The sequence below is a fragment of the Artemia sp. Qi Xiang Cuo genome, chromosome 7 (genome assembly GCF_049724085.1).
Source record: "Artemia sp. Qi Xiang Cuo chromosome 7, ASM4972408v1, whole genome shotgun sequence".
Taxonomy (NCBI): Eukaryota; Metazoa; Arthropoda; class Branchiopoda; order Anostraca; family Artemiidae; genus Artemia; species Artemia sp. Qi Xiang Cuo.
In genome coordinates, this window is record NC_142800.1 from 77,887,553 (window position 1) to 77,902,582 (window position 15,030).

The 15,030-nt window shown below is 35.5% G+C and overlaps 1 protein-coding gene across 1 annotated transcript in view; it reads left to right on the top strand.

Moving 5' to 3' along the window:
- Window positions 1-15,030, top strand: part of LOC148950715 (ribosome biogenesis factor Nop53) — a 57,053-nt gene that overhangs the window by 9,658 nt on the left and 32,365 nt on the right. The window contains exons 3-6 of the mRNA XM_089091927.1: window positions 84-260; window positions 7,225-7,425; window positions 10,358-10,601; window positions 12,101-12,327. Coding sequence (XP_088948053.1) covers window positions 84-260; window positions 7,225-7,425; window positions 10,358-10,601; window positions 12,101-12,327 — 849 coding nt within the window. The remainder of the gene's footprint in view (window positions 1-83; window positions 261-7,224; window positions 7,426-10,357; window positions 10,602-12,100; window positions 12,328-15,030) is intronic.

Here is a 15,030-nt window from a genome sequence, read left to right on the forward strand (position 1 = left end):
TGATTTATTGGATTGTCTCTTTGTAGACAGTCTAAACTTCTTTATTCTGCCACTATGAAATCACATTTTTTATTCTTTTACAGTGGGTCATTTGAAGGAAAGGCTGATCAGGAACTATTTATTGTTGATACACCCTCAGAAGAAGGTACCCCACAAGAGAAGCCTGTCAAAAAGAAGAAAACAAAAAGGGGTACAAGTCCACTAAGGTGTTTTAAAATTCTTGAGCCTCTTACTGCTGTCCAAGATCCTATTTCTAAAAGGTATTTGTCATTGGTTACTTATTTACAATACTATTGTCTTACTATTGCTGAGGCATTAACAGTAGTAAGGTAAACAATTGCTTTCCAGAAAAGCTTTCCTTAATATTTAAAAGAAAATAGTTGGGCTTGGTGATTGAACTGTAGATTTGTAGGATTTGATATTTGACCTTACTTTTTGAAAGTTATTGTTTGATTGATTCAACTGATTTCTATTTTCTCCACTATTTTACATCCACTATTTTCTTCAAAAATCAGGAAGTTTGTCTGTTTACCTTACAAGAAGTTCAGGTGTTTCTATATTATTGCCAACCTTTATACCCTTGTAGAATACTTTCAGAAGAATTGTGGCCACTTCTGGACTTGGGATTCTAGGACTCAGCCCAAGTGAGATTTTCTGAATTTTGTCATCAGACCAAGTGCAGTGATGAAGAGTTGGAACGACTGGTCGAATTTAAATACCTGGGAAGCTTGATTGAAAACACTGGCTCATTGCAGAAATAAGTAGCTTCACGTGCAGGGCAAGTAAGTGGAGCTTTCAAAAGAATAAAGAGAATCTGGCAACCAAATGACTTTACTTCGTGTCAAACTTAAACTTTTCAATAGCAATATTTTGTTGATTCTGAAGTACACAATGGAGAGTAAGAGTTTCGGATTCTGGCCTTTGAAAATGCATGTCTCCAAAGAATTCTGAACTTACACTGGAAAGATCAAGCCTTAAACGTTGATATCTGAAAAATGTCCTACCAGCCTCTTGCTACAAATATCATCTGCCAACGTTGATAGCAGTATTGTGTTTGTGACATCGGAGCAAGAACGTCAGATTCTGGCCTTTGAAAATGCATGTCTCCAAAGAATTCTCAACATACACTGGAAAGATCAAGCCTTAAATAGAGCTTTTCAGGAGACCCATATCTTCCTCATCTTACCTCCCGTAAATATAAATACAAAAAAGTGTTTGTATTTTTGTATTTATATACACTTTTTTGTATTTATATATATACGGGAGGTAAGATGAGGAAGATATGGGTCTCCTGAAAAGCTCTATTCTGATCCAAAGCTTTCAAAGTTACTCCAAATCCCCCCCCCCCCCTTGGATAAAGAATCCAGGGTACGGTTCTGTATACTTGACGGAGCACTCTCACTAAATGAAAATGCTATAACATGTCACAAAAAAATCTGCATAATCAAGCAACTGTTTTGACACTTTTGTATTTATTGCTACCACTTTTGCTACCTCGCCCTGGGAAACAAGTAGACATTTAAACATTTATCTAAAGAAAAAGAATAAAAATTTCATTTTTATTTCGTCATTGTTTGTAATTAAAGTGTATTTAAACAGTTTTTCATGAACTTTTGACTTGAAGGCTTTCCTATAATGATCCGTCATGAGATAGATTGCAAAAGAAAAACGACTTGCTTTTTGCCACACGCGGGCAGTAGCTTAAATGCTGGCACACCTTTATTTTGCCAACTGATTATAGTTCATAACTTCCGTGAAAATGAGTTCAATATAAGTATTTACAGCTTTTATAATATAGTACAAAAAAGTAAATAAAAAATCTAAAGCATGCAGTATCAATCATATGACTTAATAATTTTTCTGAGGCACTGATCGCTCTAAATTTTTGGTTAAAATTTATTGGTTCGTGCCAATATAGTGTTAAAATGGTGTTATGGTGTTAAAATTTATTGGTTTATGTCTATGGTGTTTAACAAGCCTTGGTCATAGATGGCTGAACTGAATACTATCAACAGCAAAGGGAGATTTTTCCAAGACCCCCCACCAAGTCTTTACAATATTCTTCTCTTTCTACTATATGTTTCTTAGGTAAGCCACTAAGAATATAGTTGGTTGAAAAGAGGACGTCATGTAGGCAGATCCGCCAATCGAAGGGGACAGCAGTTGTCCCCTAAACTATGGATTGTACTCTTTCTGGTATTTTCATTTGAGAAGTCGAAAAAGAAACAAATCCCCCCTTCCTGATTTTGAAAATGCCTTTTTTGTATCTTGATTAAAAACAGTTCTTGTACCCCCTCCCCCTTCTACATTTTCATAAATTGGTGCCACTGCATATAGGAGAGCCAATATAATTAAGGCATGCTTTCCCTATGGTATTTTGAAAAGAGAATTATATAATAAAACCGTGTCAATTATTTAGAGTGCATTTTAGAAGTCAGTTACTATTAACAATTCTTAATGATGTCTTATTAATTATTTTCTTTCATTCATTTATTTACTACTGACTATAAAAAAACATAAACTAAAACCCTGGAAGCCAATCTTGTGCAGGGTAAAAAAAAGTATAGACAACGAATTGATAATGAAAAGAAACTGAAGAACATCATATTAATACAAAACAGCATCAACAATATGACAAAAAGAGGAAAAAAAAAGAAATCGCAAAGATGCATAAGGTCAACTCAAGTAACCTAGACAAAGTAAAAACCAAATAATAATGAGAGAAAGAACAACCATTAATGAAGGTTCAGAAAGCAAAGTGAAAACATGGTTAAGAGAGCGTAGACACAAACACAGGACAGGAAAAAACAAAGAACAAAGATAGAGGGAATCATTATATTTACATATGATGAAGGCGGACAAGAATTATTATGTTTCCCAAATAACAACAGATTCGTGCGTTTATTTATTTAAAATAAGCAAAAGGTTCCAATTTCTTCTCCACTTACCCAAAATCAATTCTAGATTTTTGTTATTTAGTAATGAAGTTATTTGATGTTTGAGGTTGAGTGGTGAGATTGGTGTTAGCGGATATGGCTCTACCTTAAAGAACTTCAGAATAATTTGATTAGATACATTGATATTGAGTAATTTATTAAGATCTTAAAAAACTTAGTAAAATATCCGTTTAATGATTCAAGATGTACTTAAAAGTTTTAACCTAATTATAGTTTTATTAAGAATAATAACGAGTTCAACTTTTGAAATTAAAGCTTATTATAAAATTTTTAGTGGACAATTAAAAGGAACTGAATAGAAAACTAAATGAACTCAAAACCAAATACCAAATCAACCAAAGAACTAAGAATAAAAGAATAAAATAGAATTATAAAATAAATGATATAAAAGAATAAAATAAAGTTAACTGCTTCTAAAATAAACTAATAACTCTAAACTCTTAAATACCAAAAAATATTGAACCATTTGAAGTCGAAACTAAATTTATGTTGCTTAGGCAGTATGCCAGTTGAATTTTAAAATTTTTACATGTAATGTACTTTTAAACGTATCGGGAACAAACAAAACAGACAAATTGGCACAAGTATCTAACCCCTTGTTTTGGTCTTCGTCTTCGCTATCCGTAAAAATCGCAGTGGAATCTGAGGAAGAGATTTAAAAATATTGTATTGACTTTGCAGCGAGTTGAACTTTTAGTCCGGGCGCCAGGTGTTGAAAATGTGAAACATACCACGGCGGAATGGGGCAGACACGAGAATTAGCCTACGTCCCCCCCCCCCCACCCTAAAATGACCATGCTGATTCGAAAAATACCAACGGCACTTGCTTACGAGGGGTGGAACACTCCGAAACTTGACACATTTGGTGTTTCATGCAAGAAAATGCGTCTTCCACAAAGTTTGAGGTGCAGTTCTCTGCTCAAATACGAGATAGAGGCCATAGAATGTCTTCATAACAAACTAACACGATGAGTTAGAAAAAATGGCAGCAATGACGCAGGTAAAGACACTAAACAAAGTCAGAACTAACAATATTTATTTAATATTCACATTCCCAAATTCATTCCTGTTTTTTTCCTAGTATCCCTCATTTCAAGTCACGCACATTTATTCCTCATCTGAATCAGCTTCGGCCTCGCAGCACTTCCCACAAAGAGAGCAAAAAATATCGCAACATCTATCTGCACATCGACATTTTTGTCCACAAGATTTACACTTGCATTATGGTAAAGTTTTCTGAATACCGGATGGCTAAGCAGGAAGGGTTGATTTAATGGGTACTATGCATATGTTCTTCATCTCCCATCCAAAATCATGCGGAGAAAGGTACGTGGGGCGAGGCGTAAGGGCCAGCAGAATAATGGACCACTGGGAAATGCACCTTTTCACATGTAAGTCAAACGAGTCGTCGGTTGGATGCAGGCTCTTCAGTGTTTTCCAGCGAGGGAACAAGTGAACGAGGAGGTCATTCAAACACGAAAATTCCTCTTATTTCCTGTATGAGGCGATCAAAATCTCGCAAACATAGCTTCATAATATCTTCCTCAAGCTTAACTACTCGGTCGATTTGAACCAAAATCTGTTCACTGAGAGCAGATATTTGAGGTAACCACGGCACGGCTACTCGAAGGATCGTCCTCTTTCCTTTGGAGAAAATGAAGCTCACAGTATCACTTCCGGTGAAACAGTGCAAAAACACAATTGAATTCACTAGAAATGGCGGGAGTCTATTTTCAAGTTCAGTGATCGAAATGACTTTGTCCCGCAAGCGAACCAAAACATTAGGGTTGGCATGGCCTTGCTTCTCAATCGTCTTAAAAGACCGAAGCAAGATGACCACAATGTCTGTGTCATTTGCTTCATTTGCTATTTATCATTCTGTTTAAACCAATAGTCGAAGATGACCCTGGTAGAAGAAGGGGTTTAAAAAGATATACTTATTGATTTTATAGCCAGTTGAGCCTTACCCTTTTTAACCGTTGGTATCGTTACGGATTAAACGTGCAACCATGTTATTGGGGAACTACGTCATTGCAGTGCGCTTTTACTTATAATCGCTGCGTAACCGCACGGAGACAATTTACTTGCCCTCAAATATATGTGAAACAAAGGAAATGGTGTAAATTAATGGTGTATATAAATTTAAATGGCGTATATAATGGAGGAAGCTAAAACTAGCAATATAACCAAGTTGGTACCAGAATACTATCCGTCGCTTTTCATAATTATACTACTATAGATAGACGCTGCTATAAATAAAAGAAACATCTGTCAGTAGAAGTACATAGCTCCTCATCCATGATGACGGCCCTAGTCTAACTAGTGATTCTTAATTAAGACTCCCTCACTTATCTTTTAATTGTGTTTTCCCAATTCTTTTGATCAAATAAAAGATAAACTCGTTTGTAGGAGTCTCGAACCCCTTAGCCAAGAAGATGGCTGTGCTCCAACAACCTATTCTTACTTGCACTTCCCTCTCCGTAGCTGACATGAATGCAGATTTTTCGTAGCTTTAAATGCATCAGAAGCAATGGTGCACCAGCTAGCAAAAAAGGCCAAATTCTAATTGCAAAGATGACCAAGGCATAAATGCCAGTTGTTGCTTGCAAGTCCCGCCATTGTCTTAAAATTTGAACCACCTGTTTTTTTTAATGGCTACCACAGCAGTGAAGTTATCAACCCCTTGAAATTGATTTCAATAGTATACCACACCATCGAAATTTTATACGAAAAACACGGATTTCATATAATTTGACCTGCTCATCAAAGACTATTGATCAACATTGAAAAATTCACTTGTAGTTCCAAAAAGTAGATGTTCTTGCCGTGAGCCAACCTACATAGGAGCAGAGTGAACGCTCCAATTTTTATTGTGGTTGGGCCAGGTAACCGTCGTTCATTTCCAGTCGAAAGCAGAAACATGGCTCAATGGAGCAAAAGCTTAGGTGCCTAAGTTCAGATAGTCTCTTCCGCCATAGACGATAAAACACCAGTTCAACTCCCACACTGTAGACTCTGGCTCAATTACTAGCGAAAAACGTCCTTTTTGGCCCCAGGCAAGAACTATACGCTGCTTTCCAAAATGTAATTTCGCATTAATCAATCCGACTTGAGGTAAACCATTTTTGGTAGAAACCGCGGACATTAGACCCTTACCACTTCCTAGCAATATGGTGAAATCGTCGGACTAGGACAAAAACAAAAGCAAGAGAAAACGGAGGCGTTATTCCTGTATCACAGTTATGCATTTTGTTCGTTCCATACATCAAACAGGGTCGTGGTAACGAGCGTAAGTAAGGAGCGACCCGGCTCACTAGCAACCAAAACTCTAAAAAAAAGGAATTTTGATACAATCAGATATATCAATAGAATAAGATTTTTATGCTGATTTCGAATAATTAAGTTTGATTAAGTTTAGACTTACCCATCAACGATTACAAGCCTGACAAAATTTGTCTGATTTTCAAAAAATGGGAGAAACACCCCCTAGAAGTCATAGAACTTAAATGAAACTCACACCATCAGATTCACCGTATCAGATAACCCTACTGTAGAGGTTTCAAGCTCCTTTCTGCAAAAATGTTGATTTTTTTTTGTCAGAAGAAAGATCACGGATGCGTGTTAATTTGTTTAATTTTTTTTTACAGGGGTGATCGTACCGACCCAGTGGGCCCAGAATGCCGAGAGAAGGCTCATTCTAAAGGAAATTAAAAGCTCTAGTGCCCTTTCTAAGTGACCAAAAAAATTTGAGGGCAACTAGGCCCCCTCCCACGTCACTTTTTTCCCAAAATCGTCCGATCAAAATTTTCAGATAGCTATTTTGTTCAGCATAGTTGAAAGGCTTCCATCATTTTCTGGTTTTTCGATGATTATTGTAGCGCTTATTGTATTGTTTTTTGCCGTAATCGATCAGGGCATAGCTGTTTACTAATGCCGTTTATAATATTTAGGACCTAGTACTATTAATGTTAAATCTTGAGAACTACCAGTGATGAGCCCAGCTAGGGAGGTGCTAGGGTTTCGTTGGTACCCCCATCCTGAGGAAAATGAAGACATTTAAATAAATTATCAAAAACGGAAATGTGACATACTCCCATTTAAATCCTGATAAAAGGAAAATCCTGGCAGTACTTCTTTCTCTCCACCCCCTGCCCCCGGTAAAAGTTCCTGATGGTACTCTTGCTACCAGCCACCAATGATGGTAAAAGCCATTGTCTCATCAGCCATTGTGTAAATTGGTGTTTGCCACTTAATATTTTACTTTTAGAAATACTGGAAAGCCAAGTCTTCCCAGGTATCTGAGAAAAAAGAACCTTGCTGCTCACAAGCCGAAACCTGCCAGAGTGCCACAAATTTCCTCTGATGGTGATAGGAAAGCATATGATATTTGGTCTGATGGAACTCCCCTAGAAAGACAGCCTCAAGTTGTGAAAATTAACTCTGCCGATTTGTTTCCCCAAGTAAAAAGGTAAATTTGGGTTTTATTAAATTTTTATATATTTTTTTCACCTTTTTTTTTATAGTGATAGTCATCATGGCATCAAACTAAAGATTACATGATCCCAGTATTGATATTCTACCCTACCATTCAAAGCTGTTTTTTGTTTTGGGGGGGGGGGGCTGAAGTACTCTTGCTTAAAGTTATGAAACACTGAAGGTTTCGTCAGAGTGTTATTTTTTCAGAAGATATTAGCTCATTTTATGGCAAATGAACTGAACAACTCTATTTCTTTAGCTTTACAATATTTGTAACATTGTCAGCATTTTAACAGTTGCTTAGAGCTTCTCAGATCATTCTAATCCTTGTTACGTTAAACATTAGTATTACAGGATTGCGCAAAACGAACAGAAGATGAAACTCGAGTTGTTCTCTTAAAAAAGGGATACATTCCAAACTTGGTAGTTAAAAGCTTAATACGTTATCCTTGTAATTTGTATATATTTTTTTAATTTTTGCTTCACATTTGGCTGGAGATAAAAGAACCTGCTTTTTCCAAAGGCTTGTATTTGTTTACGTGTTTTTGTTTCTATCTAGATTATGTCCTACACACTAATCTAGGCCTGAATACGCCTTCAGTTAAAATTGAAATTAAAAATGCGCTTGTTTTAATTTTTATACTTTTGGTAGTAACGCTACTTTGAAAGAATATATAGTATTTTCTAGTCGTGTTAAAAATACGCTTAAAAATGACAAATCTGTCAACGGTATATTTTAGACAGCTGCGCTAAGTGAATAAAAGTAGTTTGAAATAGTAGACTACCCTTTTCAGGTTCAAACCCCCCGTAACATGCCAAAAAAATCTAATACGTGAGCGAATGGTGTATATTTCTACAGCACGTTCTTTTTTTCAAATGACAATTGACGGTTGGTCTCAGTCGAAAAAAAACAACAAACAAAAAAGTAATCTTAATAGCAATATCACTCATATATGTCAGTAAAAATGACCAGTTAGTCGGTAAAATCCACTGGCCAAAGCCAACATTGGCCAAAGCGCACAAATCCAGTCCTAGCCGACTGGATTGGTGCGCTGGATTTAGGATTCTTTGTCTGAGAGGGCGCGGGTTCGAATCCTAGTGCACTCAATTATTTGGTTTGGAACATGGGTCAGTGGCGTGACTCTGTAAGCTCAGCTAGAGTCGACCCAGCTCTAAATGGGTACCTGGAGAAATCTGGGGAAGATAAACAGGAAGGGTGTGCGAAAGCACAGGATGGTTGGCCCCCAACCCCCCATTGCACTTCCTGGCTTAAGCGCCAAGAAACGGAGATCAGCACCGCCGGTAGGAACTGTAAAGTCCAATGTCGTATTCTTCACATTTTACAAAACAGGCTATATACTATCTCCATAATCAAAGTGACAATTTAACTCATAAACGAGCAGCAATTACTCTATTTTGAGAGGAACACTTAAGCTCGGCTTAACTCCCCCCCCCCAAGCTAAGAACACAGGAATTTAGCATGTACACGGGACACACAGAATTTGATGGCTAATTTTAAACTTGATTTATTTCACATATTTAAATTCACCATAAGAATATGAATTTTTTTTATTAATAAATTGTTATCAAAACCCCATTTTTTATGAAGTTCAGACCTTTTGACTCAGGTCGTTACTTGCTTACAGTCAGCAATGACAATCGATCAAAATCCAAAGCTGGTCAATTTAAGGTGTAATATAATTCGTGAAAAATTCGGGTTGAGCTATCTGGGATACTTGCTGCAAAGCTGCCATGGTAATTCCAAACCACTTAGCAAAGAGAAGACGCCTATACTGTGAGGTCTTTTGCACAAAAAGGGGTTAGGCTGTGAAAGCAAATCTAGGAATGTATTACATAGGCTAAAGACCAAGGGTTGAAAAGAGGATGCTACCACAGAATGTCCATTGTTGTTGGGACAAGGGTCAAGTTGGACAGGTGAGAAAAAATTGTTAAGATTAAGAAAACAAACAGCCCGTAGAAGGAAAAGACAAAACTAAATCGACGTGGATATTTCGCCTGTGTAAAACAAGGCGTCTTCAACGCTAAGACCAAAGATAAAATCTAAAATAACCTAAAACTAAATAAAATCTAAACGAAGAAATAGAAACCCCAATATTTATATATACAATTGTTGCTACTCTATTTAGCTTCTGTGGTGTTCAATCACAACAGTAACAATTGTATAAATAGATATTGTTTTTTCTCTTGATTTCAAATTTTATTTAATCTAAGGTTGTTTGAGTTTGTTCTTAGTGTTGAAGACGCCTTGTTTTATACAGGCGAAATATCCGCGTCGATTTAGTTTTTTCTTTTACTTATAATGGCCGTAGTCCTGTTCGTTTTCTTAATCTTGAGATTTTTCTCTCTCTTTGTTTTTGTCATTGCTGGCCAGGTCGACTTTAGATCTTTCACTTATAAACACGAGGATTTCATGGAACATGAAGATGAGGCACCATAGGAAACAGCTCCTTGTTTTTAGTTGACTTGATAGTTAAGCATCACTTAAGCAGAGAATACAGAGAAACAGGGAAAATAGGAGGGAAATCCATCCTCCCTCCATATTGAGTCGAAGGCCCTCCGCCTCACAAAACTTGAAAGACTCCCAGAAAACTACTATTTCTCTGATTGACAGGTGGATTTTGTAAGGTTAGACTTACGTACGCGTATGTTCGAAAATATGCTCTGTATAAGAGTATATGAAGATTGCACGTTTCTATGGCTAAATTCTTCCTATTTTTTTCCTATTCAGAAATAGACTTTGTCATCTTTCGCTTTCTTTTATCCCTGTGGAAAACAATGCTCTTTGGCCCTGAGTGTTTTATAGGGTATTCTGATTATAAGTGGCGATATATAGAATCATATGACATGCTTTACTCCCATCTTTAAATAATTATTTATGAAATAATGTTGCCTATTGATTTCAGGCACTTGTTGGAAAGCACTTGTGATCGAGTCATGGATCGGCCGAGACATCGTTTAGATAAAGTTTCAAAGTTGCCTGCTGTTGAAGTGCCGGATCCTGGCCAATCATATAATCCGACTTTTGCTGATCATCAAAACTTGATGCTCAAAGCTCATCTAATTGAAGCGGAAAAGGAAGAAGCAAAGGCTAAAATCAATAGGAAAGTTGAAGACATGATTAAAAATGTCGCGGGCTTGCCTACAGAGGTAGGGTTTTTATTTCTGAGATCAGTTCTATTAGGGATGGCAAAATGTTCTTATTTAGCTGCTTAAAACATATCAAGTCTATATGTTTTATTTTTTTAAGCTTTGGCTTTTCAATGTCCAATTTGGCTAAAAAAGCTGTAAAATGAATATGCTTATCTCCCAGCATCGATTTTGTCTCATAGAGCAGTTTCTGTAAGGGCCGTTTTCATATAATATGATCTTTTATCATATTATAATATTTCTCTTATTTCTCATCTTTTTTATCATCAATTTAAAAAAATTTATCCTATTTTGCTGTACATTTTTGACTTTTTTAAATTTCAGTAGTTTTAATTTTCTTTTACACTTTAGAAATTAAAGGACATAAAGCGAAAATAACGAGGCTAAGATAGTCTTTTCTGCATTTATATGCAGTGTCACAATAAAACCATTCCTCTATTCGCAAGATACTACATCATCAGTCCATATTTTAGTCAGAAGCTGAAAAGGGGGCTCTCTCACTGCCTTTTTTGTATTGGTACAAAATTTGTCAGCGAAAAGTGTGATTGATGTCACTGTTGTTAGACAAGGCTGCAAAAGTTAGGCATCTAAGCTTTTGGATCCTCATATCTTTGCATTAAGTTATTTAATCAATTCTGAACCTGAATGTTTGTACAAATTCCATTCGAAACTTGGTATGTGACAACGTTGGCAAAAGGGCTTTGAAAAGCACCACTGGATTGCTAGTGTTTTTTTTATTATTATTAACGTTGAGACATAGGCACTTCCGTATTTATTACATATATTTAAAGATTAGGTACAATAAGAAGATAAATGGAATAAATAAATAAAGAGAAATGAAATATTTACCATGTAGTGACCCTTTCAGCACTGAATTCGTACACATAGAAATAATAGCGTAGAAAAAATAAAATAAATAAAGTAAAAAAAAACACACTGATAAAATGATTGCTGTAGGAGCCTTGATTTCCTAGTTAATTTAAAATAAGTTTTATAAATAACTGAAATTCAATTTCATTGATCAAACTCGTGTTTGATTTCGCTATTCTAAATACTAGTTCCAAAAGTGGAAAGCTTGAACTTGAACTAAAAGCTTGAACTTGAACTTGAACACAAGCTTGAACTAAGCTTGAACTTGCCGAAATAAAGGAAGCTGTTGTGTTTAGTAAATATATTTTTGTGAAAGTATGGGTAAAAGTGAAGATTAGTAACTCCAGTGAAATTTGACGATATATGGCTAAAGTGGATTTAGTTTCCAATTATTATGGAAAAAAAGACTTCAGCAACCTTTGAAATACCTTGGCCAATGTGTGAATTAGAACTTATTTAATAAATGGGTTGGCAAGTATTATAATAAATGGTAACCATGTAGCCTTGGTTGTTTCAGGTATTTGAACTGTGAAAATTTAGAATTAATTTTAAAATAAAAAACTAAATTTTAAGACGAAAACTGCTTTAATTAAAAATTGTCCAATACTTAAAAATTTGATTTCTTAAAGGAAAATTGGATGGCTGAAATGTGCCAAGGATTGGGCGATGAGAATGATGATGATGCTGATTCGGGTATTGCTGAAGAAGATAAGAATCTTAAACTGGACCGGGGTTCAAGAGATCACATGAAAGCCAAAACAAGGAAGCAAAGACGAAAAGCAAAATTGACAAAAATGGAAAAAAATAAACTGAAGGAAACCAAAGAAAAGGTGCGAAAAGAGCACAATATTTTCAGGTAAGGGCCATTAAACCCATATCTAATATATATGTATATGTAATTACTGTTAAAATTTTGGAGTAAGCTTATAAATATATATTAAGGTTATTGAGATAAGAAGGAGGGATTAAAGGTTTGTCTAAAGATGGGAATTAATCGGTAAACAAGAATGGAATTGAATTATAAACGCCATACTTAACGTCCCAATGATACTGAAAATGAAATCTGATTGTTTGAATTGAATTGTTTGAATGATTGTTTGATTGTTTGAATCTGATTGTTTGAATTGTTTGAATTGAAACGTCCCAATGATAGTGAAAATGGAATCTGATTGTTTGAATTGAATTGTTTGATTGTTTGAATTGTTTGATTGTTTGAATTGAAACGTCCCAATGATAGTGAAAATGAAGTCTGATTGTTTGAATTGGTTAACCGAAACTTACTCAACCTAGAAAAATTATTTTTAGATTTTTAGAAAAATCTCATTAGATTAGAAAAAGCGGCAGTTTTTGATCGAAAAAACCTTCATCTGTAAGATGAGAAGGTATAGCTTTCATTTGAAGATCTAGTTGTCTTCGGGAATGAATGCATTGTTAATGTTTCAATTTCAACGAACGAAAATGTTGTCAAATTTAACTAATTAGTTTTACTTATTTATTCTCACTATTCAACCAGTGGTGTAATTTCGTCAAAGTCATGGGGGGGGGGAGGGGGCAAGTTGGAGCCAAGTTTCCCAAATCAAGTAAAAATGACAGTGAAAAATGAAAAATGATCCAAATATTACCATAAAAGCAAAGATAAGCTAAAGAAATCTGACCGGTTTCTCTGGATACTGGAATTATGCAGGCTTATCTTAGTTTTGACAAGATTTGTTTGCAGAAACTAAATTACAGCTGGAGGGGGGGGAGCGCAACCAGAGGTCGGGGGGGGGACTTGCGTCTGGAGGGGGACGCTGCCGCCTCCTGCCCCATAAAATATTAAGCCCCTGTATCCAATATGGAAATGCTTATGAAAAAGTGACGTTGAACACGATTAGAGAAGAAAAGAAACCCTTAGATGGGTAACATGGAGCAATTTTTTTTTTTTTTTTCCTTGGCACTTTAAGATAGATTTTTGCATAACATTAAGAGGGATTTAGAAAATGATAAACGATAAACAGAAATATCGATAAATCTTGTCTTGTAAAAAGTTGGCTTTGAAATTATGGCGATTGGGATATTGAATTAGGATGTTGTTGTAAGTTAATGTTCATGTGAATAAAACTTATTTTCAAACGATTTGTGATAACGAACTTTAGAGGTGATCTGGACTAATATTAACCGTAAACTCCAAAAAAAAGAGTTTTGGTAAAAATACGAGTTGATTTTGAATTGAATTTATCAAGTATTTTGGGCAGTAGTTTGCATCAAGACTGGGCCCATTTACCCGTGCCCCAGCCATTTAAACATTTGCCTCTCAATTACTTGGACTATCTGTCTTGGCTTTTCTCTGTCTACAATTACCCAGCCCAGTCTTGATGCAACTCGTATATTCATCAAGAATCAACTTTTGTAACTCGAAATTTGTGAAATTCATCAAGTTTAAACTTACCCATCAAAAGGTATAAGTATGAGACAATTTCCCTGATTTTTGAAAAAGGGGGACAACAATCCTCTGGAGGACAAGTAATCCTAATGTTGTAAAAAATCCATCATCAAATTCAGCAGATCAGAGAAAACAATTCTTGAGGTTTTAAGCTCTTATCTACCAAAATGTGAAATAATTTTTTTTTTTCGAAAAAAGATCACGGATGCATATTTGTTTGTGTGCATTTTTTTTTGCTATTTTTCGGAAGTGATTTTATAGAATCAATAGTCCTAAGAAATTGAGAGGCGTTTTTCTTATTTAATGAAAATTAAAAGTTCTTCTGTCTTTTTAAGTAGCCCAAAAGATTGTGTCACAACAAAGTGTTTTTTTCTGCCATTTTATGGAACAAACTGCAATTTTGTCCGACAGTGCGCTAAGTTGTTATCGATAAAAATTCTGAGATAGCGAATCATGTATTTGAGCTTCCCAGTTTCGAGGACAGCAACATTGCGTGGCGGCGCAATTGCTCCTAAAGAGTCAAGCAGTTCATGCAAAAGAAACGGTTAATATAAAAAATTTCTTCTAAAGCTTCATTAAACTAAGTTGATTCACTTGATGTTTTGTAGTAAGCATTACATCTTCAAGATTATGCTTTAGCTGGGAAAATATTGATGAGGTGGTGATTTCCTCTGCTAGAGTAGAGTAGAGTAGAGTAGAATATTTTTATTTATAACACGTACATAAATAAATGTCACAAAACAGCGCACATGCCTGGTGGCATACTTTAGCGCTGAAAATATTGCCAACGAAAATACACAGCCATTTTCTAACTATATTTTACAACAACGAAAAAGAAAATCCTAATGAAAAAAATGCTTAGCATGTCATAAGATATTTCTTCACCAGTCTTAGAAAATGTCGCTTGTTGCTACATTCTCGAACTGATGCAGGAATTGAGTTCCAGATTTTTGGGCCAATGTGACGGATGCTGAATCCCGCTCTCGATGTCGGGCGAATTTCGCACGAAAAGTCTGAACGATGCGTAGTATGATAATTATGAAATTGAGAATTAGTTGAGAAAATGCCGAAGAAATTTACAGGTAAATTACTATATGGATAATCATGACAAATACTAGAAATAGAAATTAAATGAAG